General features: G+C 48.6%; 1 protein-coding gene across 1 annotated transcript; it reads right to left on the bottom strand.

Annotated features, from left to right (window-relative positions):
- Positions 1-3993: 3993 nt before the first annotated feature.
- On the bottom strand, positions 3994-25466 carry LOC147091952 (uncharacterized). Its single transcript, XM_085976648.1, has 3 exons — positions 25454-25466; positions 18196-18374; positions 3994-5119 (listed from the first exon to the last, which is right to left on the bottom strand). Exons 1-3 carry the CDS (start codon positions 25464-25466, stop codon positions 4454-4456), a joined length of 858 nt encoding a protein of 285 aa, XP_085832774.1. The 3' UTR covers positions 3994-4453.
- Between the last annotated feature and the right edge of the window lie 1878 nt (positions 25467-27344).

The raw sequence follows: 27344 nt of genomic DNA, 5'->3' as shown, positions 1-27344 counted from the left end.
CATTGCAGCAGTCTGTTGTACCAGTGTGCTTCAAGGAGACAACCATTGTGCCGTTACCTAAGAAGACCAAGGTAACAGGCCTCAATGACTATCGTACCATGGCTCTAACATCTATAGCCATGAAGTGCCTGGAAAAGCTGATCATGACACACATAAGCAGCATCATATCCGATTCCTTGGACCTGTTCCAGTTTGCATATAGGGCAAACAGGTCTGTAGACGATGCCATCTCCCTAATACTACACACTGCCCTGGAACACCTAGACAGGAGGGATACTTACGTCAGACTGTTGTTCATTGACTACAGCTCTGCATTTAATACTATTATTCCCTCCAAGCTGGTCCTGAAACTGAGGGACCTAGGCCTGGGCACCCCCATCTGCAATTGGATTCTGGATTTCCTGACTGGTAGGCCACAAGTGGTGAAAATAGGGAACAACACCTCATCCACTCTGGTCAACACCGGAGCGCCACAAGGCTGCTGCCTCAGTCCTGGGCTGTACTGTCTGTTTACACATGACTGTACAGCCATACACAGCAACAACCGGATTATCAAGTTTGCCGATGACACTAATTTGGGGGATGCAGTTAATACTGAGGAAGACTGCGATAGCATCCTTGTAGAATTATTCAGTTGTGTTCAGTAAATAGCACCACCTTTTAATTTGCCTTGACTGATCACATCACTATATAGTTATGTGAAAAACAGAAATCATTAAAAGCTCCCAATTTCAGAATTGTCAGATTCAAACTCAACTTCTTCCAAGTACAATCTAACATTCAAAAATTGAAATGGATGTAGGCGAGATATTAGGACTGTTGTCTAACACAATCCAAACAGAGTGACACACAGACAGATGGGCAGGTGTAGCTTCACAGCGAATCCTTTCAAGCCTCACTAAAAAGTGGCAGACTGGCAACCATTGTTCACTAATGGAGTTGTGATCTTTGTAAATTAAGAAAGGAAATACATGGAAATGTGTCAAAGAGTTGATTAACAGAGTGAGGCATCATCTCCCTTTGATTTCTATTTCTGACACCAGGCAACAGAACATAGGTCATTACAACACAACATAAACAGACTCTTCAGGTGTGAGGCATCAGACTTCAGAACAACACGTCTGCCAGCTCTGGCCACAAACCTCAGTACAGTCAACCTTTCAGCAGCTGCAGCCCTGATTAAATAACTAATAGTTTATCATGTCTAGTAGAGCTTTTGTATCAAAATAGAAGAAATGTATTTGTGACACACACACAATTAATAATTCAATCACAATGTGATTGTGAGGATCGATTATCGCCTCTTGATACCTTCCGTGCCCACCGGTCGAGGAAGGAATCAAGTGAACCGGTGGAGACTGCCTGCTCCCTCTCCAGGGCCACCCAGGCACGGACAAGACCACGGGAGAGAGGCAGGCAACCAGAGCGACCCCCCCATGGGCCCCAACCATCCTGGACTTACAAATTGCTGTTTTCGCCAGGCCCAAGAGCAGGTCCAGGAGAAGATCCTCCCACTTACCCACCCCCCTCCGCACCGGGTGGCCAAAGATTGGGAGTGTGGGGCTAAAGCATAACCAAGAATTGAGGAGCAGCCCCTTCAGGTAACTGCACAGGGGCTGCTACCTCTCACACTGAATATATGCACGGCCCATGGACTCCTCTAGGCTTGGAGTCCAGAAAGGAGCTTAAAAACTGTTGCACACGACAGCTCTTCATAACAGTCTCCACCCCAGATCCCCAATGGTACTGGGAAGGACCCCCCCGTAGAGAGCCCTCCATTGGGGACCCCTGCCTCCGCCAGACAGCAAGCTTACCCGCCAGTCTGATTGACATTGGGCAATAAACTAAATTAATCAATAAATGATACAGAAACCCAAGTCCCCGGGTCCTCAGTCCTGGTGTGAAGTACGCTGGCCACCAATTTTCCGTTGCTAACACGCACCTCAGGCCCCACCCAGTCTGGTTTAATTGCTAAATGTTTTCTAACTCGGGTTCAGTCCTGTCATTCTACGGGAAACTTACAAGGCCTCATTTATTGATGTGTCCCACCCGAGCGGCTGTTAATGGCTTTAATAAACTGGCAGCAAGGTTATTTTTTTAAAGGTGGAAAGAGGTGAAAAACGCCACTAGCGATGCCTCAAAACTCACGGACAAAGAAATCCACTTCATCAGCGCCCCTGCCACAGGACTCAATATCCACCCCCTCCACCACTGGTGCAATGTGTCTGCAGTATGTACGGTCTACAAGATGACCACGGTCAGGCCGTGTGGAGTCAAGGGCCAGGCAGCAGAATGGATGGAAAGATCACAACAATCTTCTCTTAACTCCAACCCTCTGATTTCCATTTTGTAGCCATCTTTCCATCCATTCTGCTGCCTGGCCCTTCACTCCACACAGCCTGACCTTGGGTCATCTTGTAGATCTTACATACTGTTTATGGATAGCAAGCTGGTCACAAAACATAAAACAGAGTAGGGGTTGGGAGTAGCTACTCAGACTGGCAAAAGGTGGGAAGTGGTGTTCCACAGGAATCGGTGCTGGGATCACGTTCAAAAACGATCTGGACTCGAGAATCAGAAGAACAATTTCAAAGTTTGTCAATAACACTAAATTGGAAGGTAGAGTTAATACTGAGGAAGACAAAATGGAAGAAGATAATAATACATTTCAGAATGTGCATGTAATTGGCAAATGAATTTCATTATAGATCAGTGTGAGGTGGTGTGTTAATGAATGCCACTGTAGATGAGTGTGAGGTGGTGTGTTAATGAATTTCACTGTAGATCAGTATAAGGTGGTGTGTTAATGAATTTCACTATAGATCCATGTGAGGTGGTGTGTTTTGGTGGGAAGAATAAGGAGGGCACTCACTATTTGAACAAGGGGGTGAAATTGGGTTGCTTTGTGCCTCCCGCGATATTCAGCAGGTTAGCAGCGACAGTAGCCGGTAGCGCCCCGCAGCACTGCACTGCCGGGAATGACGTCATCACCATGCGCAGAGCCCCGGCTGCAACCTTGGGTTGTGAACCCTGACCTATCGCCGGACAATATGTCCGACAGGGTCAGGGGTCGTTCCTGCAGCCGTGGCAGCACCACTTAAAGGGCAGGTGTCGGGTGGTAACTTTTTATTTTGGCCAACTGCGAGCACCTGCCCCCTTCGGGCTGTTGGCCGATCACTCAGCCCGGCGCGCCTCTTGATCCGACACCCCGCTCCCCGGTGGTCCAGCAGGGCCCCGGTGTGCGCAGTGCTAGGCCAATCCCCTTTAATCGGGGCGGGGTGGGGGGGGGGGGGGTGGGGGAGGTCTGCTATGACGCAGTGCTATGTGCCGACGGGCGTGGCGCTGTTACATGAAGCACCGCGAAATTTACTGGTAGCGCCTCAAGATGGGCCGATGGGCTGAAATGGCCTCTATCTGCACTATGGGGTTTCTGTGATTCTGTGAAGAGGGGAGTGCTTCCAGTAGCACCCTGCCTGCGGCGCTACCACTGAATTTAATGCACAGGGGCGCTAACTTTTTTCGGCGCTAAAATTAGCCCCAATGACGTTAGCGACCCAAAGGGGGCATCACCGAATTTCCCCCCTAAGAGTCTAAATGGGCTGGAGGAGCAGAGGGATCCAGGGACACAGATACACAAATCACTAAAAGTAGCGGCACAGGTTAATAAGGCCATTAAAAAAAAAGCACTGGGGTACATTCGTAAAGGAGCCCCCGGTTCCGTGCCTTGGAGCGCTGAACCATGGCAGAGCGCGGCTTGGACACGTTTCTCACACGCCTCGAGATTAACGCACACGGGGACTTTGCTGTCAGTGAAGAGAGACAAGACCAAAGTGCCATTTGCCCCTCTCAGTGTGGCCCTGAAGGACTGTGTCCAGGCTGAAGTTCTGTTCCCACTGTACGATCCTCCCCCCGATTGTCCTTTGAGCTCCAGCCAGGTGATGGTAAACACTCAGGTGGGAAAGACAAAAATCTACAACAATGTATTTAAAACAAAGCTGGTTTATTTGACATCTAGCCAGAATATTAAACTGCAGCCCAGTTATAGGGGTTATTAACATCAGCAGAAACAAACCCCAACTGTCAGAATGAACATGGTTCAGTCCTGGATGTGATTAACAGCAACAACAGAATCCAACCCCTGCAGTCACTTGTGAACTCGCTGGTGTTTCAGCAAGTTGGATGACTGAGTGAATCTCTTCCCACACTCAGAGCAGGTGAACGGCCTCTCCCCAGTGTGAACCCGCTGGTGTATAGTGAGCTCAGATGATCGCCTGAACCCAGTCCCGCAGTGAGAGCACCTGAACGGTCTCTCGTCAGTGTGAGCACTTTGATGGGCCGTCAGTGCCCCAGAACTTTTAAAGCACTTCCCACAGTTCGAGCATTTAAAAGGTCTCTCATCAGTGTGAACTCGCTGGTGTGTCAGCAGGTGGGATGAATTAGTGAATCCCTTCCCTCAGACGGAGCAGGTGAACAGCCTCTCCCCAGTGTGAGTGTGCTGGTGTGTCAGCAGGGTGGATGAACGAGTGAATCCCTTCCCACACACGGAGCAGGTGAACGGTCTCTCCCCAGTGTGAACTCGCTGGTGTATCAGCAGGTTGGATGAATTAATGAATCCCTTCCCACACTCAGAGCAGGTGAACGGCCTCTCCCCGGTGTGAGTGTGCTGGTGTGTCAGCAGGGTGGATGAACGAGTGAATCCCTTCCCACACACGGAGCAGGTGAACGGCCTCTCCCCAGTGTGAACTCGCTGGTGTATCAACAGGTTGGATGAATTAGTGAATCCCTTCCCACACTCAGAGCAGGTGAACGGCCTCTCCCCGGTATGAATGCGCTGGTGTGTCTGAAGGTTAGCTGAATGACTGAATCCCTTCCCACATTCAGAGCAGGTGAACGGCCTCTCCCCGGTGTGAATGCGCTTGTGTCTCGATAGGCCAAAGGGTTGGCTGAAGCCTCGTCCACACACAGAACACGTGTATGGTTTTTCCCCGCTGTGAACGGTGCTTTTTGCTTCCATGTTCAGAGGCCGATGATATTCAGATCCGATGAGTCGAGTGACTGTCAGATCTTGACGTGATGTTTGTTTGAGTTTCCTGTCTGTAAATCCTCCCCTTCTAATACTCTGTAAAATTAATATAAAACAGGGAGCGTGAGAGAGAACCCACAAGAAAACAAAGGCAGGTTGTGAAATTTTGCTCAATGAATCTGGTCAATTGTGGGGCCGGCGCTGGAAAAAAGTGACCATGAAAGCTGCCAGATTGTCATAAAAACCCAACTGGTTCACTGATGTCCTTCAGGGAAGGGAATCCACCACCTGGTCTGGGCCTACACAAGACTCTGGCCTCTATTGGAGGAGAGAGAGAGAGAGAGAGAGAGAGAGAGAGAGAGAGAGCGAGAGCGAGAGAAAGCAACTTTATACACCTGCAACTTGACCAGAACTTTGACAGAACCTCCAAAACCCGCAACCTCCACCATCTAGAAGGACAAGGGCAGCTGTTGTATGGGAGCACCATCACATCCAAGTTCCCCTCCAAGTCACACATCATCCTGACTCAGATATATTCATCGTTGCTGGGTCATAATCCTGGAACTCCTTACCGAACAACATTGTGGGAATACCTTCACCACACGGACTGCAGTAGTTCAAGAAGGCGACTCACCACCCCCTTCTCAACAGGAAACTGGGGATTGGCAATATTTGCTGCTCTTGCGAGCTACGCCCACATCCAAAGAATGAATTAAAACAAATCTGTAGATGTAAACTGGATTAAAAGCCTGTACAGAAATACTTGTTCCTAAAACAATACTCTTTTACATTGTACGGACAGTGTCTGTGTAACAACCTAATCTCCCCCAGAATCCACCTCCCTTGACAGTCTCACATTGGAAATTGTTGGGTCCTCCTGGGCTCAGAAGTACTGGGGGTTAAACCCAACAGCTTCTCCTCCATCTCCACCTGAAACATACAAGCATAGAAGATAGGAGCAGGAGTAGGCCATTCGGCTTCTCGAGCCTGCTCCGCCATTCAATGCGATCATGGCTGATCATCCAAATTCAGTACCCGGTCCCTGCTTTCTCCCCATACCCCTTGATCCCTTTAGCTTCAAGAAATATATCAAACTCCTTCTTCAATATATTTCATGTATTGGCCTCTACTGCCTTCTGTGGTAGAGAATTCCACAGGTTCACCACTCTCTGGGTGAAGAAATTCCTCCTCATTTCTGTCCTAAATGGCTTACCCCTTATCCTTAGACTGTTACCCCTGGTTCTGGATTCCCCGACCATCGGGAACATCCTTCCTCCATCTAGTCTGTCCAGTCCTGTCAGAATTTTATAAGTTTCAATGAGATCCCCTCTCATTCTTCTAAACTCCAGCGAGTACAAGCCCAATCGTCCCAATCTCTCCTCATACCTGGGATGGCAGGAATGATGTATCAGCCTGGTGAATCTTCGTTGAACTCCTTCCACGGCAAGAACATCCTTCCTCAGATAAGGTGACCAAAACTGCACACAATACTCAAGGTGTGGTCTCACCAAGGCCATGTACAACTGCAGCAAGACATCCTTGTTCCTGTACTCAAACCCTCTCGCTCCGAAGGCCAACATACCATTTGCCTTCTTAGCTGCCTGCTGCACCTGCATGCTTAGCTTCAGCGACTGGTGCACAAGGACACCCAGGTCTCGTTGCACTTCCCCTTCTCCCAATCTATTGTCATTCAGATAATAATCTGCCTTCTTGTTTTTGCCACAAAAGTGGATAACCTCACATTTATCCATGTTATATTGCATCTGCTATGCTTCTGCCCAATCACCCAACCTGTCCAAATCATCCTGTAGTTTCTCGGCATCCTCCTCACAGCACACACGCCCACCCAGCTGTGTGTCGTCTGCAAATTTGGAGATATTACATCTAGTTCCCTTGTCTAGATCATTTAATATATATTGTGAATAGCTGGGTTCCAAGGACCGATCCCTGCGGTACCCCACTAGTCACTGCCTGCCACTCGGAAAAAGACCCGTTTATTCCAACTCTTTGCTTTCTGTCTGCCAACCAGTTCTCTATCCAAGCCAATACCTTTCCCCCAATCCCAGGTGCCTTAACTTTACACACTAATCTCTTATGTGGGACCTTATCAAAAGCCTTCTGAAAGTCCAAATACACAACATCCACTGGTTCTCCCTTATCTATTTTACTAGTTACATCCTCAACAATGAAGCAACAAAATGACCTACACAGGCGGCCAGGGACCAACCTTCCATCAGCCTGCAATAAAACTCTTCCCCACAGCCGCTGACTAATGGCGGCCGCAGCACCCACAATTCCCCGCGCCCCAGAAACCGCTCTATGCAACGCGCTGATTTCCCCGCTGAGAGTGCGCATGCTCCCCGGGGCTGCGGGCCATTCTGGGAGCCTGGCTCCTGTCCTTTGTCCCGAGTCGGACTCAGTGGAACCAGCTGAAGAAACCGGGACGCGGCGGCTCGGATGGGAGAGGCGCTGCACCCTGGGTTTACTGGTGCCGGGGCCCTGGCCACACGTCCGCCAGGCCCAGCCGCTCTGATTCTGATTGAGTTTTTGATGAAGTAACAGAGAGGGTTGATGAGGGCAATGCGGTTAACGTGGTGTACATGGATTTCCAAAAGGCATTCGACAAGTGCCACAAAATAGGCTTGCCAGCAAAGTTGAAGGCCATGGAATAAAAGGGACAGTGGCAGCATGGATACGAAATTGGCAAAGTGACAGAAAACAGAGAGCAGTGGTGAACGGTTGTTTTTCGGAGTGGAGGAAGGTACACAGTGGTGTTCCCCAGGGGTCGGTACTAGGACCACTGCTTTACTTGATATATATTAATGATTAGACTTGGGTGTGCAGGGCACAATTTCAAAATTTGCAGATGACACAAAACTTGGAAGTAAAGTGAACAGTGAGGAGGATAGTGATAGACTTCAAGAAGACAGAGACATGCTGGTGGAATGGGCGGACACGTGGCAGCTGAAATTTAACGCAGAAAAGTGCGAAGTGATACATTTTGGTAGGAAGTACCAATTGAGGCAATATAAACTAAAGGGTACAATTCTAAAGTGTGTGCATGAAGAGAGAAACCTGGGGGTATGTGTGCACAAATCGTTGAAGGTGGCAGGGCAGGTTATGAAAGCGGTTAAAAAAGCATACGGGATCCTGGGCTTAAAAAATAGAGGCATAGAGTCCAAAAGCAAGGAAATTATGATGAACCTGTATAAAACACTGGTTCGGCCTCAACTGGAGTATTGTGTCCAATTCTGGGCCCCGCACTTTAGGAAGGATGTGAAGGCCTTAGAGAAATTGCAGATAAGATTTACAAGAACACGGCTTTCAAAAGGGAATTACATAGAAACATAGAAGATAGGAGCAGGAGTAGGCCATTCGGCCCCTCAAGCCTGCTCCGCCATTCAATGAGATCATGGCTGATCATCCAAATTAAAGTACCCTGTCCCTGCCTTCTCACCATATCCCTTGATCCCTTTAGCCTTAGGAAATATAACTAACTCCTTCTTCAACATATTTAATGAATTGGCCTCCACTGCTTTCTGTGGTGGGGAATTCCACAGGTTCACCACTCTCTGGGTGAAGAAATTCCTCCTCATCTCTGGCCTAAATGGCTTACCCCTTATCCTTACACTGTGAGCCCTGGTTCTGGACTCCCCGGCCATCAGGAACATCCTTCCTGCATCTAGTCTGTCTAGTCCTGTTGCAATTTTATAAGTTTCAATGAGATCCCCTCATTCTTCTAAACTCCAGCGAGTATAAGCCCAATCGACCCAATCTCTCCTCATACGTAATTCCTGCCATCCCAGGTATCAGCCTGGTGAATCTTCGCTGCACTCCATCCATGGCAAGAACATCCTTCCTCAGATAAGGCGACCAAAACTGCACACAATACTCAAGATGTGGTCTCACCAAGGCCCTGTAGAACTGCAGCAAGACATCCTTGTTCCTGTACTCAAACCCTCTCACTCTGAAGGCCAACATACCATTTGCCTTCTTAACCGCCTGCTGCACCTGCATGCTTACCTTCAGCGACTGGTGCACAAGGACACCCAGGTCTCATTGCACTTCCCCTTCCCCCAATCTATTGCCATTCAGATAATAATCTGCCTTCCTGTTTTTGCCACCAAAGTGGATAACCTCGCATTTATCCACATTATACTGCATCTGCCATGTTTCTGCCCAATCACCCAACCTGTCCAAATCATACTGGAGTTTCTCAGCATCCTCCTCACACACGCCCACCCTGCTTTGTGTCGTCTGCAAACTTGGAGATATTACATCTAGTTCCCTCGTCTAGATCATTTACATATATTGTGAATAGCTGGGGTCCTAGGACCGATCCCTGCGGTACCCCACTAGTCACTGCCTGCCACTCGGAAAAAGTCCCGTTTATTCCAACTCTTTGCTTCCTGTCTGCCAACCAGTTCTTTATCCAAGTCAGTACCTTGCCCCCAATCCCATGTGCCTTAACTTTACACGCTAATCTCTTATGCGGGACCTCATCGAAAGCCTTCTGAAAGTCCAAATACACCACATCCACTGGTTCTCCCTTATCTATTCTACCAGTTACATCCTCAAAAAATTCCAGTAGATTAGTCAAGCATGATTTACCTTTTGTAAATCCATGTAGACTTTGTCCGATCCTGTCACTGTTTTCCAAGTGCTCTGCTATTACATCTTTTGTAATGGACTCTTAGCATTTTTCCCCACTACCGATGTCAGGCTTACCGGTCTGTAATTCCCCATTTTCTCTCTACCACCTTTTTTGAATAGTGGGCTAACATGAGCTACCCTCCAATCCATGGGTATGGTTCCAGAGTCTATCAAATGTTGGAAGATGACCAGCAATGCATTTACTATTTCTAGGGCCACTTCCTTAAGTACCCCAGGATGTAGATTATCAGGCCCTGGGGATTTATCGGCCTTCAATCCCATCAATTTCCCCTAACACCATTTCCCTACAAATACTGATTTCTTTCAGTTCCTCCATCTCATTAGACCCTATGTTCCCCGACATCTCTGGGAGGTTATTTGTGTCCTCCTTTGTGAAGACAGAGCCAAAGTATGTATTTAATTGGTCTGCCTTTTCTTTGTTCCCCATTATAAATTCCCCTGATTCTGACTGCAACGGACCTATGCTTGACTTCACCAATCCTTTTCTCTTCACATATCTCCAGTTAGTTTTTATGTTCCCTGAAAGCTTACTCTCATACTCTATTTTCCCCCCCTCTTAATTAATCCCTTTGTCCTCCTTTGCTGAATCCTAAATTGCTCCCAATCCTCAGGTTTATTACTTTTACTAGCCAATTTATATGTCCTCTCGTTGGATCTTATACTATCCCTAATTTCCCTTGTTAGCCACAGTTGAGTCACCTTTTTTGTTTTATTTTTATGCCAAACAGGGATGAACAAATTCTGTAGTTCATCCATGCCATCTTTGAATGTTTGCCATTGCCTAGCCACCGTCAACCCTTTGAGTAACATTCCCCAATCAATCCTACCCAACTCGCGCCTCATACCATCATAGTTTCCTTTATTTAAATTCAGGACCCTAGTCTCTGAGTCAACTACTTCACTCCCCACCTTAATGAAGAATTCTATCATATTATGATCGCTCGGACCCAAGGGGCCTCGTACAACAAGATTGCTAATTAACCCTCTCATTACACAATACCCAGTCTAAGATGGCCTGATCTCTTGTTGGTTCCTCGACATATTGGTCCAGGAAACCATCCCGTATACACTCCAGGAATTCCTCCTCCATAATATGGTTACTAATTTGGTTAGCCCAATCTATATGTAGATTGAAGTCACCCATGATAACTGCTGTGCCCTTATTGCACGCGTCTAATTTCCCGTTTAATGCCATCCCCAACCTCCACATTACTGTTTGGAGGTCTGTATAACACTCCCACTAACGTTTTCTGCCCCATGGTATTTCTCAGCTCTACCGATACAGATTCCACATCATCAGAGCTAATATCCTTTCTTTCAATTGTTAATCTCTTTAAAAAGCAATGCTACCCCACCTCCTTTTCCTTTTTGCCTATCTTTCCTGAATATTGATGTTGAGTTCCCAGCCTTGGCCACCCTGGAGCCATGGTTCCGTTATCCCAATCATCTCATATGTTTACCTCTATTTGCGCAACTAATTCATCCACCTTATTACGAATGCTCTTCGCATTAAGACACAAGGCCATCAGGCTTGTTTTTTTAACACTCTTACACCTTTTAGAATTATTATTTACTGTGGCTGTTTGATTTAAACCCATGATTTCTCTGACCGCCACCTTTGTTTTTCTCCTTCCTGTCTTTTGCTTCTATCCTGGTTTCCCTTTCCTCTGTCTCCTGCTCAGGTTCCCAACCCCCTGCCATTTTAGTTTAAACCCTCCCCCAGAGCACTAGCAAACACTCCCCAGGACATCAGTCCCAGTCACAGAATCACAGAATCACAGAAACCCCACAGTGCAGATAGAGGCCACTTCGGCCCATCGAGCCTGCACCGACACATATCCCACCCAATCCCCGTAACCCCTACACCAACACATATCCCACCCTATCCCCGTAACCCCACGCATTTAATCCCCCTAACACTAATTGTCAATTTATCATAGCCAATCAACCTAACTCGCACATCTTTGGACTGTGGGAGGAAACCGGAGCACCCGGAGGAAACCCACGCAAACACGGGGAGAATGTGCAAACTCCACACAGACAGTCGCCCGAGGCCGGTCCTGCCCAGGTGCAAACCGCCCGGTTCGTACTGGTCCCACCTCCCCCAGAACCGGCTCCAATGTCCCAGGATTTTGAATCCCTCCCCCTTGCACCATTCCTCTAGCCACGTATTCATCTGAAATATCCTTCTATTTCTACTCTGACTAGCACGTGGCACTGGTAGCAATCCTGAGATTACTACCTTGGAGGTCCTATTTTATTAATTTACCTAACTCCCTATATTCAGCTTTTAGGACCTCATCCCGTTTTTTTACCTATATCGTTGGTACCTATATGCACCACGACAATTGGCTGTTCACCCTCCCCTTCCAAAATGTTCTGCAGCCGCTCTGAGACATCCTTGACCCTTGCACCAGGAAGGCAACATACCATCCTGGAGTCACGTTTGCGGCCGCAGAAACGCCTATCTATTCCCCTTACAATAGAATACCTTATTACTATAGCTCTCCCACTCTTCTTCCTCCCGTCCTGTGCAGCAGAACCACCCACGGTGCCAGGAAGTTGGCTGCTGCTGCCTTCCCCTGATAAGCCATCCTCCCCAACAATATCCAAAGTGGTATATCTGTTTGAGAGGGGGATGGTCACAGGGGACCCCTGCACTACCTGCCTGCGCCTACTACTCTGGCTGGTGGTCACCCATTCTCTTCCTGCCTGTGCAGCCTTTACCTGTGGTGTGACCAACTCCCTAAACGTGCTATCCACGACGTCCTCAGCATCGCGAATGCTCCACTATGTATCCACTCGCAGCTCCAGCGCCGCAATGCGGTCTGTCAGTAGCTGTAGCTGGATACACTTCCCGCACACCTGGTCGTCAGGGACACAGGAAGTGTCCCTGATTTCCCACATAGTGCAGGAGGAGCATATCACGGCACAGAGCTCTCCTGCCATGCCTTACCCTTTAATTCATTCAAATTATAGTAAAAGTGAGGCAGGTATGGGGACCCAGGAGGTGGGGGAGCCTCAGCCTTTGCAATTGTCCAACAGGTTTGAGGTTCTTGCGGCCTGTATGAATGAAAGCGGTGGCTGCAGGGTGGATGAGCAAACTGACCGTGGCACCGAGGTACAGGAAGCGATTCAAGCGGGGGGAGTTAATAGGAATATAGTGGTAATAAGGGATAGCATAGTCAGGGCGATAGATACAGTTCTCTGCGGCCAAGAGCTAGAGTCCAGATGGCTGTGTTGCCTGCCCGGTGCCAGGGCTCAGGATATCTGCTCTGGGCTAGAGAGGAACTTGCAGTGGGAGGGGGAGGAGCCAATGGTCGTGGTCCATGTAGGTACCAATGACAGTTAGAACTAGGAAAGCGGTTCTGCTGAGAGACTGAGCAGCTAGGGGCTAAATTAAAAAGCAGAACCTCAAGGGTAATAATGTCTGCATTATTACCTGAGCCACGAGCAAATTGGCATAGGGTAAATCAAATTAGCGAGATGAATGCGTGGCTCAAAGACTGGTGTGGGAGAAATGGGTTTCGATTCCTGGGGCACTGGCACCACACTGGGGAAAGTGGGATCTGTATCGTTGGGACGGTCTTCACTTGAACCGTGCTGGGACCAGTGTTCTGGCGAGTCATGTAACTAGGGCGGTAGAGAGGGTTTTAAACTAAATAGTGGGGCAAGGGATCAAATTTGGGAAGATGTGGTAAATCAAAGAGTAGAGACAAGGCAATAGAGAAAGGTATTAATATGGGAAATGATAAACAGACCGTGACAGGAAGGGATAGAGAGGACAAATCTAAGAGTAAATCAACAGTTAAGGCTAGAGGTTACAAAAATAATAAAAGGACAAAACTAAAGGCTCTGCATCTGAATGCACGTAGCATTCAAAACAAAACAGATGAACTGATAGCGCAAATAGGAATAAATAAGTATGATCTGATAGCCATTACAGAAACATGGCTGCAGGATGACATAGATTGGGACCTGAATATTGAAGAGTACGTGACATTTAGGAAGGACAGAAAGCTAGGAAAAGGTGGAGGGGTGGCTCTGTTAATTAATGATGGTATTAGCACAATAGAGAGGGATGACCTAAGTTCAGGAAACCAGGATGTAGAAGCGGTTTGGGTAGAGATGAGAAATGATAAAGGCAAGAAGTCACTTGTGGGAGTGGTGTACAGGCCCCCTAACAGTAACCACACAGTAGGATGGAGTATGAAGGAAGAAATAATGGGAGCTTGTCAGAAAGGTATGGCTATAATCATGGGGGATTTAATCTACATAGAGACCGGAAAAATCAGATCGGCAAAGGTAGCCTAAATGAGGAGTTCATAGAATGTTTTCAGGATAGTTTCTTACAACAGCACGTTCTGGAGCCAACCAGAGAGCAGGCTATACTAGACCTGGTATTGTGCAACGAGATGGGATTAATTAAAGGCCTCAGTGAAGGAGCCCCTAGGTAGCAGCGATCATAATATGATTGAACTTTACTTTCAGTTTGAGGGAGAGAAGAGTGGGTCCAAGACTAGTATTTTAAAATTAAATAAGGGCAATTACGAGGGCATGAAAGCAGAGCTAGTTAAAGTGAACTGGCAAATTAGGTTAAGGGATAGGTCAATAGAGATGCAGTGGCAGACATTTAAGGGGATATTTCAGAATACACAGAATATATACATTCCAACGAGAAAGAAAAATTCCAAGGGGAGGACCCACCATCCATGGTTAACTAAAAAAATTAACGATAGTATCCAACTTAAAGAAAAAGCATATAATTGCGCAAAGATGGCTGGCAGGTCAGAAGATAGGACAGAATATAAAAAACAGCAAAGAGTGACTAAAAGATTAATAAGGAGAAAAATTAGAGTACGAGAGAAAGCTGGCTAGAAATATAAAAACAGATAGTAAGTTTCTATAGATATTTAATAAAGAAAAGATTTAACAAAGTGAGTGTTGGTTCGATAAAAAGTCAGGGAATTAATAATGGAAAATAAGGAGATGGCAGTTGAATTGTACAGGTATTTTGTATTGGTCTTCACCATAAAGGATACAAGTAACATCCCAGAAATAGCTGTAAATCAGGAAATGGAAGGGAGGGAGGAACCAGTGTGTATCTGAGTCAATGGGAGTCTCTCTGACCTTTCTCCCCCAGTCGATCTCTGGAAGCTCTTTGAATCGGAAGAGTTCTCTCCAGTTGGTGCTCTCACAATCCTGTGTTGGTTCACCTGCTGTCGTTCCTCAGTCTACAATCCCTGTTTACTCTCAGCTGTGGACCTTTCTCAATCACTCAGTCTTTCACCGGGAGATCTAATTGTGGCAGGACTGAAAATAACAACATGAATAGTTTGAAGTAATGTAATGTAGACTTTCTTCAGCTTAATAAAAATAAGTTTGCGTCCGAGTGCTTTTGTCTGATGTTGTCCCTTTTCTCAGATCCACGCCATGCCTGCCTGGGCTTCCAGCAAATCACCAAAGTTCTGGATAGAAATGTACAATTTCCCTGTGCTTTCGGCAAACCGAAGCTGGGGCCATCTTTCCCAGGTAACATAGTCTGATCTCAGTAGACCCATCCTCCCCGGGTTACACACTGTCTGATCTCACTGGGCCCATCCTCCCCGGGTTACACACTGTCTGATCTCACTGGGCCCATCCTCCCCGGGTTACACACTGTCTGATCTCACTGGGCCCATCATCCCCGGGTTACAGACTGTCTGATCACACTGGGCCCATCCTCCCCGGGTTACACAATCATAGAAATTTACTGCACAGAACGCCGCCATTCGGCCCATCTTGTCTGAGCCGGCTGACAAAGATCTATCCACTCTAATCCCACTTTCCAGCACTTGGTCCGTAGCCTGGTAGCTTACGGCACTTCAAGTGCATATCCAAGCAGTTTTTAAACGTGATGAGGTTCTCTGCCTCCACCACCCTTTCAGGCAGTGAGTTCCAGACCTCCACCACCCTCTGGGTGTAAAAAACTCACCTCAAAACCCCTCTAATCCTTTGACCATCTGCTTTAAATCTATGCCCCCCTGATTATTGACCCTTCTGCTAAGGGAAATAGGTCTTTCCTATCCACTCTATCTAGGCCCCTAATAATTGGATACACCTCAATCGAGTCTCCCCTTGGCCTTCTCTGTTCCAAAGAAAACAACCCAGCCTATCCAATCTTTCCACATAGCAAAAATTCCCTAGCCCAGGCAAAATCCCCGTAAGTCTCCTCTGCACCCTCTGTAATGCAATCACAGCCTTCCTGTAATGTGTTGACCAGAACTGCACGCAGTATTCTAGCTGCGGCCTAGCTATACAGTTCACGCATTACCTCCCAGCTCTTATATTCTATGCCTCGGCTAGTAAAGACCTTTCTCCCCAGTCCATCCACTAGAGGGTGCAGAGCAGATGTAATTTTTTTCACCCAGAGGGTGGTGGGGGTCTGGAACTCACTGTCTGAAAGGACGGTAGAGGCAGAGACCCTCAGCACATTTAAAAAGTACTTGGGTGTACACTTGAAGAGCCGTAACCTACAGGGCTGTGGAGCAAGAGTCTGCGGGATGGGTTCATGGAATCCATTCGGGACAGTTTCCTGGAACAAAATGTCATGGAACCAACAATGTTAGAACTTATATTGTGTAATAAGACAGGGTTAATTAGCAATCTCATAGTAAACGATCCACTGGGGCAGAGTGATCATAATATGTTAGAACTTCACATTAATTTTGAGGATGACTTGCCTAAGTCCGAAACTAGTGTCTTAAACTTAAATAAAGCCAATTACATTAGGTATGAGGGGAGAGTTGACGGAGGTAGATTGGAAAAATAGATTAAAAAGGTATGGCGGTAGATAAGCAGTGGCTAGCATTTAAAGAAATATTTCATAATTCTCAACTAAAATACATTCCATTGAGAAACAAACTCCACAGGAAGTGATCCAACCATGGCTAACTAAAGAAGGTAAGGATAGCATTAGATTGACAGAAGCTTATAATGTTGCAAAGAATAATAGTAAGCCTGAGGATTGAGAGTTTCAGAAACCAGCAAAGATTGACCAAAAATTGCTAAAAGGGAAAAAATGCAATGACAGAAAACGAGCAAGAAATCTAAAAGCAGATTGTAAGATTTTCTACAAGTATGTAGGAAGGGAGTAGCAAAAGTAAACATTGGTCCCTTAGAGGCTGAGACAGGAGAAATTATTATGGGGAATAAGGAAATGGCAGAAACGTTAAACAAATATTTTGTATCTGTTCACAGTAGAAGACACAAAAAGCATACCAAAAATGGTGGGGAACCAAGGGTCTATTGAGGGTGAAGAACTGAACGTAATTCATAAACAGGAAGCTTTGTGCTTTCCGGAGGTGAGCTACCCGGAGAGGGAAATAATGTTTGACAACTTTTAGTTTTTTGATGATGTTACTAGCAGGGTGGATAACGTGGAATCACCACCACCACCACTACTACTACTACTACTACTACTACTACTACTACTTCCCAGAGATTGCCTAAGAGAAGCCGGCGCTGCTGTAAATGCCGGAGATTCTCTGATCCACACTCACCGCACCATCCGCCGCTCCTCAGTCCCGCCGCCATTTTATCTCCTTCCTCAAACCGGAGCCTCATCCGGGGACTGCGAGCAGCACCGAGCATGCGCACTGCGGCCACACAGCCCGCGCTTAAAGTCCCTCACTGAGTCCGTCTCTTCTATTGGCTGCTACTCGTAGATTGACAGTCGCGCTCACCAATCGCAGCCCGCAACGCCTCGGGGCCCCGCCCACTGTGTTAAAAGGCCACCGCCACCTCCGCGCGCGGGTGACGTCATAGCCCCGCCCACCGGCGAGCCCTTGTTGCCCAAGGTGCCGGCCGACTGCTGTCCCTTCTCCCCGGGCGGGCGGACTCCTCTCTAACTCTGTTCTCCAACTGCTCCTCCCCCGCTCCGGCTTTTATAGCAGCCGCAGGCCCCGCCCAGCCCAGCCCAACCGCGCCTTCTGATTGGCTGAAACCCGGCAAATCTCTGCCTCTGATTGGCGTGTTTTTCAATCCGCTCCAACCTCGGACACCAACGAAGAAGGCGACTTATAGAATAAGAGCTCGTCTGTGAATCAGACTCGTTATTGTTAAAGTGATGGCCCTCTGTGGGACTGAATATTAACCAGTTATTAAAATCATTGCATCTGTGGGATTGAATAATAATCGTTAAAATTATGGTATCTAGGACTGAATCATAATTAAAACTATGGCATTTGTGAGACTAAATAATAATCATTACTGCTAAAGATTGTCATCTGTGGGACTGAATAATCATTTTAATTAAAATTATAGCGTCTGTGGGACTGAATAATCATTAAAATGGCATGTGAGACTGAATAAGTCATTATTAAATTGTGAATTATGGCAAATTGATCCATTAAAATTACTGGTTCCTGAATTGACAGATTTAAGTTCACTTTAGCTTTTCAGCGACTCGCTTGTAAATGAGATGCCGGTGTCGGGTCGGGGTGGACCTGTTTCAGCACCTTGTACATGTAGATGCTGTAACTCTGCTTCCTGGTCTTCCTGCGCTTCTTCTCGCCTTTGGCCCACTTCTTGGTGGCTGCTTTCTTCGGCCCCTTTTTCGGGGCGATGCCCCTGGACACCGCTTCAGGCCTGGTGAATGGACGTGAGGGTTTGTGATGGAGAAAGTCTCCCGGATGCGCTATTTAATAGCTAGCCGTATGCAAATGAGGAATCAGAAAGTGAAGGATTCCTATTGGTGAACCAGCGCATAAGTATCTATTGTGAGTTAGGAACAAGGGGTGCCAACTGGCCAATGATGAAACGCTCATGGTGTTGCAGCTGGTTTCAGGCACGTGGGGGAGAGTCTCCACATGGCTGCAGCTTGAAAAATATATTACAATAGGAAAATACTGCGGAATCTGAAATAACAACAGAAAATGCTGGAAATACTTGATGAAGGGTCCCAGACCTGAAATGTTAACTCTGTTTCTCTCTCCACGGATCCTGCCTGGCCAGCTGAGTATTTCCAGCATTTTCTGTTGAAAAATGTATTTTTGGTACCATAAGTTGCCCTGTTAAATTGCAGACTGCTTGCCCGACATTGATCCTGCTGAATGTTGGGAAGACCGGTCCCCGGCACTAACTGCGTCCCCACGTCACCGACTCCCTCCCTCTCCCTGGGCAGCTGGCTGAGCCAGACTGTTCGCAACCGTGGTGTCATATTTGGACCCCCACCCCCCTCAGATGAGCTTCCGACCACATATCCACGCCAGCACTAAGACCGTCTATTTCCGCCGCCAGTACATCACCCAACCCCGCCTCTGCCTCAGCTCATCTGCTGCTGAAACCCTCATCCATGCCTTTGTTACCTCTAGACTTGACTATTCCAACGCACTCCTGGCCAGCCTCCCACATTCCACCCTACGTAAACTTGAGGTCATCCAAATCTCTGCTGCCCGTGTCCGCACGTGCACCAAGTCCCGTTCAAACATTACCCCTTGTGCTCGCTGACCTACAGAGGCTCCCGGTTAAGCAACGCCTCGATTTTAAAAATCTCATCCTTGTTTTCAAATTCCTCCATGGACTCGCACCGCCCCCCCTCCTCCCCCACACACACACAAAGCTAGGTGGGCGTGTGTGCTGTGAGGAGGATGCCGAGAAACTCCAGGATGATTTGGACAGGTTGGGCGATTGGGCAGATGCATGGCAGATACAGTATAATGTGGATAAATGCGAGGTTATCCACTTTGGTGGCAAAAACAGGAAGGCAGATTATTATCTGAATGGCAATAGATTGGAAAAAGGGGAAGTGCAACGAGACCTGGGTGTCCTTGTGCACCAGTCGTTGAAGGTAAGCATGCAGGTGCAGCAGACGGTTAAGAAAGCAAATGGTATGTTGGCCTTCATAGCGAGAGGATTCGAGTACAGGAGCAATGATGTCGTGCTGCAGTTGTACAGGGCCTTGGTGAAACCACACTTTGAGTATTGTGTGCAGTTTTGTTCGCCTTATCTGAGGAAGGATGTTCTTGCCATGGAGGGAGTGCAGCGAAGATTCACCAGACTGATACCTGGGACGGCAGGAATGACGTATGAAGAGAGATTGGGTCGATCAGGCTCATATTCACTAGAGTTTAGAAGAATGAGAGGGGATCTCATTGAAACTTATAATATTCTAACAGGACTAGACACTAGATGCAGGAAGGATGTTCCCGATGGTCGGGGGAGTCCAGGACCAGGGGTCACAGTCTGAAGATAAGGGGTAAGCCATTTAGGACTGAGATGAGGAGGAATTTCTTCACCCAGAGAGTGGTGAACCTATGGAATTCTCTACCACAGAAGACAGTTGAGACCAATTCATTAAATATATTCAAGAAGGAGTTGGATATATTTCTTAAGGCTAAAGGGATCAAGGGATATGGGGAGAAAGCAGGGACCGGGTACTGAATTTGGATGATCAGCCATGATCGCATTGAATGGCAGAGCAGGCTCGAGGGGCCGAATGGCCTACTCCTGCTCCTATCTTCTATGTTTCTATGTTTCCAGATTCGTCGTGGTTTGCTGTGCACTTCACAACATGGCACAGCATCGTGGCTTGCAGATGCCTGAGGATCAAGTGGCTCATCACATAGCCTCCTCAGATGAGGAGGAGGTGGAGAGTGACAACGACCAGCTTGCAGAGGCGCATCAACCAGCGGCAGCAGCATGCGAGCACATTGCTGGCCGGGATGCAAGGCACGCACTCATCTTGGCCAGATTTGCTTAACCTAGCCAATCAAGCACTTTTGCCTCGCAGCTTCTTACCAGAGCATCGACAATGGCCAAGAACCTGCAGTTCCTACCACTCTGACCACCATACTGACAAATGCAAGTCATCCTAAGCCCTCAATGTGGAAGTCCCATTAGCGATATTACACACGCCACAACTGCAACAGTTGACATCAGAAATTTTAATGACAATAACCAACTGATGGCTTTTTAACATTAAACATAACGGCCCAGAAATTCGGGTCGGGGGCTTCCCGCGGGTGCAAGCCCCCGACCTACACTTACCTAGCGCGCCGGCAGTTGAGCTCTGGGCCTGCGTGGATTTCCTCTCCGAATCCTGGCCCAGAGGCCGGCGCGCTGTGCTTGCGTGTTCCAGGGGCGTAGTTAGTGCGATGCGTCCCCTGGGATCAGGTGAGCCATGGGCAGCCAATCGGAGGAGGGAGAAGCCCATTCATAAGATTGACAGAAAGACCTGTCAAAACGTATGAATGCTGAGGGCCCAAAACAGTACTTAACCTTCAAATAATTTTTTTTTTAAAATCACACTTTTTAAATAAACTACAAATTACATTAAATAACTATTTCAAACAATAATTTAAATTTTTGAAAATAATAATTTTATAAAAAAACATAGCTAAAAATAAACTTACCTTACTTTAAAGTATTTAAAAATAATAAACCTGTGGAAAAAATGTTTTAATTTTAATTAATTGACCACTTACCTTGTAAAAAGCAGGCCTTACGCCTGCTTTTTAAATGTGTAAATCCTACAGGCTTACCCTCGCATGAAAACATGTAAAAAAAATTTAAGTTCAAAGCGCACGCGCAGCCTCACCTGAGCGCGCGTTCCACCTCTGAACCCCTTCGTTCAGAGGATCAGAAGTGCCGGTTTCCCGCGCATGCGCTGTGCATGCAAGAAACCGGCACTTCCATCGGGTCCACGTCTGAGTACTCCATGCGTACTCACGCGCTGGGCCCCGAATTTCTGGGCCAATATTTCACCTAAGTGACTACCCTTGTGACTACTTGTGCATTATCTTCCTTTTACGCGTGCTCCTACGTGTTGCTTCCCCTGTGGCTTCAGTGGATGTTGAGGCCCCTTGCTCACTTTTTTGCTGCTCCTGTCTCGACACCTTTGATGGGCGTCCTCTGGGGTTGCGAACCTGTGAGGGCTCGGCAACAGTCTGCTGCTCCTGTGACTGTGCAGGGGTTGAGATGCCGATTTCAGTTGGGTGGGGACTCTGGTGGGGCTCTGACCGAGGTCTCTGCAGTGGCATGGTCGTGTGAGCCCTTGGAGTGGAACACCCACTTCCTTGTTGTATGCCACCAACATCCCTCTCATGGGTCAGCCCCACTTCAGAGCTAGCAAGTAGCTTGACAGCACCTTAGAGCTGACCATCGCTCCTCAAGAGGTATCAGTCTATTCTGAACAAATACCATGTTTTCCATACCCTGGCGACTAAGCTCCTCCATGGACGTAGCCATCCTCTCCTCTACCGTAGCCAGCCTTACCATGGAGGTAGCCATCCTTTCCGCGGAGGTTGCCATCCTTTCTGTGGTGATGCATTCATGCGCCAACGCCTCCACAAAGGCTCTGCTCATGTTAGCGAAGGACTCCTCCATTCACTCCACTCTCGCAGTGACCCTGGAGACAAAACCTGCCAGGGACTCCTGCACCTGTTCCTGGAGTTCCAGCACCACTCTTCTTCTGGATGGACCCGGAGGCAGAGGGTCGACATGCTGCTGAGCCGAGCTGGCAGAGTCCTGCGCCCTCCGACTAGGAATCTCCACAGCTGTCCCTGTCTCCACCATCTGCTGATGCTCACTTGTGCGCTGTGATACGCCAGGTGACAACACTGCACTATCTCACGAAGGTACCACCAAAGTGTGAGTGTCTGCGCTGGTGCTGGGTGTGCTGAATTCTGCTGACGCTGCACCCTCAGAGGTTGCAGCTTCCTCTGAGGTGTTTGGAGGCTCAGGCTGTTCCTCCTGGATAGTGGGGACGGGGGCTTTCGATGGTCCTGTGGGGGAGTAAAGGAAAGAGTCAGGGATGTGATGCCAAGGTTACATGCACATTGAATATTGCAGATGATCAAAAGTCAATCTGTTAGAGCATCAGAATCATTATCAGTGACTCATGCAATGTCAATGAGAGAGATGATAAACTATTCTGTCACCAGCTTGCTCTGATACACCCGTCTGTCCGTCCCCCACTTGCGCATCCTCCTCCACTCCCACGATCTCCAGGGCCGGCTCCTCTGAGGGGGTGAGCTGGGCTACTGAGGGTGGCCTTCCTCCTGTCCTCACTCTTTCCCTCTTATTGTGAGTGATCTTTTCCTGCAATGAGGGAGACAAGTGGAGTTTGAGTGAGAATGAAGGAGTGAGTGTAGAGAATCCATATCATTGGTGGTTAGAAGGAGACAAAGATGGAGTGAGATGGCAAGACCAAGGGCCCTCCCTGTGTGTTGTAAGTTGTTTTCATAGCATCACAGCGATAGGGAGTGTAAGGGCTGCATAGTCGAATAGTTAGGTGAATGTGACCATAGAGAGAGAGGGAATGGGTAAGGGTTCAGGGATGTCAGTGTCAAGTGGAATGTGGAGGAAGAGGTTGCTAAAGCTGAATGCTGGTGAGGAGAGGCAATGGGGATCAGATTGAGGGTGATGGGAAAGGCACAGTCACTTTTCCAGTGCGCAGAAGGTCATGAAATCTCTTCCTGCACTGAAGCCAGGTTCTGCGGATGAGGGACAACGAGTTGACCTCCTAGGCCACCTGGATCTGCACAGCCTTCGTCTGCTGGGGAGGCTTCTTCCTCCCTGAAGAAGGGAAGAGCACCTCCTTACTAGCTCTTGCTCCCTCCACCAAAGCTTGCAGGGCAACGTCATCAAATCTGGGAGCAGACTTAGGTCTCCCGCTGCTCATTCTGCCTCCAGGTCCGTCTCACTACAAAGGCCAAAAGGTTGGCAGTCTGCAGAAGAAGCAAGGCTTCTTGCAGGCCTTAAATGCAGCAGCAATGATGACGTCATTGGAGGCGAGTTTCAGACTGAAAAAACTAATTGGGCCATGGGTTCCCTCTCTTTTCATTATGAGTGGTGACCCCTCTCTTTTCATTGGACCCAAATAAAAAAGAAACAATTTCACAAATAAGGTGACAACAACCCAATTACCCTTTTAAATAACCCTCCACCAATCAAATTAAAATTTGGTTGTCCCGATTAACAATGCACTCCAGTCCCCGCGGCGCCCACCGGTCACGAAAGAGCTCGAGCGTGCCGGCGGACACCGCGTGCTCCATCTCTAGGGCCACCCGGGCGCGAACATGGCCACGGAAGAGGGGGAGGCAATCCGGTCGGACGACCCCCTCGCTCCCCCGCTGCCAGGACCAATTGATGGCTTTCTTGGCGAGGCCCAGGAGCAGGCCCACGAGGAGGTCCTCCGACCCGCCCGCCCCCCTCCGCACGGGGTGACCGTAGATCAGGAGCGTGGGACTGAAGTGCAACCAAAATTTGAGGAGCAGCCCCCTCAAAAAATGGAAGAGGGGCTGCAACCTCTCACACCCCGTGTAGACGTGAAAGACGGACTCCTCCAGACCGCAAAACAAACAGGCGGTCTGGGAGTCCGTAAACCTATTTAAAAATCTATTGCACGGAACTGCTCTGTGCAACACCCTCCAGGCCAAATCCCCGATAGAACAAGGGAGGACTCCCGCATAGAGAGCCCCCCATTGGGGACCTCCGCCTCTGGGCCATGGGTTCCCACACGCTGGAACTCAATTGCCCAATTATGAGAAAATCGCATCAATCTCCCACATCAATTTGAAATCGGGTGGATAACACGAAAAGTGGATGACACAACCCCAGCCCGCCCCAATGACAAAATCCAGCCTTTGGACTCTCGGGGAATCAAGGGATATGGGGATTGGGTGGGAAAGTGCTGTTGAGGTCGATGATCAGTCATGATCTTATTGAATGGCGGAGCAGGCTCAAGGGGCCGTGTGACCCACTCCTGCTCCTAATTCTTATGTTCTTATGTAAAACTTTAAAAGGAGTAGAGGAGCAGAGTGATTCAGGAGTTCAGGTACAGAAATCTTTAAAAGTGAGCGGACAAGTTGATGAAGCTGTTTTAGAAATTGTATAGTGGGCTTTAATAAATAGGGGTGTAGAATACAAAAGGGCAGAGCTCATGTAAACCTGTACAAAATCATTGGTGAGGCTGCAGTTAGAATATTGTGTCAGGTTCTGGGGCATCTTACTCGAAGAAGGATGTCAAGGCCGTGGAGAGGGTGCAGAGAGATTCACTGAGAGGATACCAGGGAAGAGAGGCTTTAGTTATCAGGAGAGATTCGAGAAACTGGGCTCTTTTCATTAGAATAAAGAAGGGTGAGAAGAGATCTGAGGGAGGTGTTTAAAATCTGATCAGGAAGATCAGGAAAAAGTATTTCACTGGTCGGTGAGTCAGTAACTAGAGGGAATTAATTTCAGATTATCACCGGAAGAATGAAGGGGGTTTGGAGGATTTGTTTCAGCAGAGGATTCGGACGTGGAATGTCCGACCAGAAACAGTGGGGGGAGAGGGAAGAGAAACATCTCAAAGGGCTGGGAATGGGATTAAGGGGATAGCTCTTTCAGGGATCAAACCAGAAATGTTGGAAATACCCAGCAGGTCAGTCAGTGTCTGTGAGGAGAACAGACAGGCTCTGATGTTTCGGGTCTGTGCTCTTCATCTTTCAGAGATCCAGCACAGGCGAGATGGGCTGAATGGCCTCCTGCTGTCCTGTCAAATTCCATGATTGTAGGAGAAAGATGATGGATGAGCTTCCGTGTTCGAGCGATCAGAATTGAGAGATAGTAAAAGTATCTCTTTGTATGAAGCTCCTATTTTTACAGTAACCTCCATCGATGAAACCCTGAACCTGGAACTCTGCAGGTGGTTAACGGTACAATTTCTGTCCAGAGGCCGTGAGCAGCCAGGCTACACGTTGTTTACATGTCGAGCTTCAGTTGTCTGTAACTTACCAGAATAATACATTCTGAGCCTTGCGAACCCTCAACACCAGCCTGTTGGTCTCGGGACCGCGGACATCAGATAAGAGATAAATGTTTCGAACTTCTTGATAATGGGAGGTGAAAACTGGTGCAAAGTTCAACAAGACCATGTGACAGAATGAAAGACAGAGAAATGGCGAGGTTGTATGGTGAGGCTGGGAGATGAAGAATGGAGTCAACTTCCTATCCACACTGCCCCCTCCCTTTAATACCATGAGCCTTAATTTGATCAACAAGCCTCCTGTCCGGCACCTTATCAAACACCTTTTGACAATCCATCAACACAACATCCACTGCATTTCCTCCCTCACCACATTGCGTTATTTCCTGAAATAATCCCTGCTGTCTGTCCTGAATGAATCCATTTCACTACCAAATGTTGCAATGTTTGCTCCACACCACAGGGTTTCATCTGTTTAAAGACACAACAGAAAGGGCCAGTTTTCTCCTGGAGTCTGAGAGAAATCAGGTTTGAAAATGATGCAGAGTTTCAGCCAATGAGGGAGCTCCGGGCAGAGCCCTGCCCACTGGGTAGCACTAGCCCCACCCCTCGCATCATGATTGGCTAGAGGACGCGCCGCCCGCTCGGTCCTCCAGACCCGCCCCTCTCTTCCTATTGGTCCGGAGCTCCCGTCAATCAACCGGGCAGTGTGAGCTGAGCACGCGCACACCTTGGCAGCAGCCGCTGACACATCAGGTGAGAGAGCTCAGGGAGTGGGTTAATGGACCCCGGGGGAGGCTGCAAGATTCTCAGCTCAGCGCTGTGTGAATGGGCTGCTCCACACCCCGAGCTCAGGGAGCGGGTTAATGGACCCCGGGGGAGGCTGCAAGATTCTCAGCTCAGCGCTGTGTGAATGGGCTGCTCCACACCCCGAGCTCAGGGAGCGGGTTAATGGACTCCGGGGGAGGCTGTGAGATTCTCAGCTCAGCTCTGCTCGGTCCTGTGTGAACGGGCTGCTCCAAACCCCGAGCTCAGGGAGTGGGTTAATGAACCCCGGGGGAGGCTGTGAGATTCTCAGCAGCTCAGCTCAGCTCGGTGCTGTGTGAACGGGCTGCTCCACACCCCGAGCTCAGGGATCGGGTTAATGGACCCCGGGGGAGGCTGCGAGATTCTCAGCTCAGCTCTGCTCGGTGCTGTGTGAACGGGCTGCTCCACACCCCGAGCTCAGGGAGCGGGTTAATGAACCCCGGGGGAGGCTGCGAGATTCTCAGCTCTGCTCGGTGCTGTGTGAACGGGCTGCTCCACACCCCGAGCTCAGGGATCGGGTTAATGGACCCCGGGGGAGGCTGCGAGATTCTCAGCTCAGCTCTGCTCGGTGCTGTGTGAACGGGCTGCTCCACACCCTGAGCTCAGGGAGCGGGTTAATGGACCACGGGCGAGGCTGCGAGATTCTCAGCTCAGCTCTGCTCGGTGCTGTGTGAATGGGCTGCTCCACACCCCGAGCTCAGGGAGTGGGTTAATGGACCCAGGGGGAGGCTGCGAGATTCTCAGCTCAGCTCTGCTCGGTGCTGTGTGAACAGGCTGCTCCACACCCTGAGCTCAGGGAGCGGGTTAATGGACCCCGGGGGAGGCTGCGAGATTCTCAGCTCAGCTCTGCTCGGTGCTGTGTGCACGGGCTGCTCCACACCCCGAGCTCAGGAAGGGTTAATGAACCCCGGGGGAGGCTGCGAGATTCTCATCTCAGCTCTGCTCGGTGCTGTGTGAACGGGCTTCTCCACACCCCGAGCTCAGGGAGCGGGTTAGTCATCGAGTCATACAGCATGGATAGAGGCCCTTCGGCCCATCGTGTCTGTGCCGGCCATCAAGCCCTGTCTAATCTAATCCCATATTCCAGCATTTGGTCCGTAGCCTTGTATGTTA

Source organism: Somniosus microcephalus, unplaced genomic scaffold (assembly GCF_052327205.1).
Source record: "Somniosus microcephalus isolate GS21.2 unplaced genomic scaffold, FLI_Smic_1.0 unresolved_chr3, whole genome shotgun sequence".
Classification (NCBI taxonomy): Eukaryota; Metazoa; Chordata; class Chondrichthyes; order Squaliformes; family Somniosidae; genus Somniosus; species Somniosus microcephalus.
The sequence above is the reverse complement of the archived record's forward strand: the minus strand, read 5'-3'. Positions and strand labels throughout refer to the sequence as shown.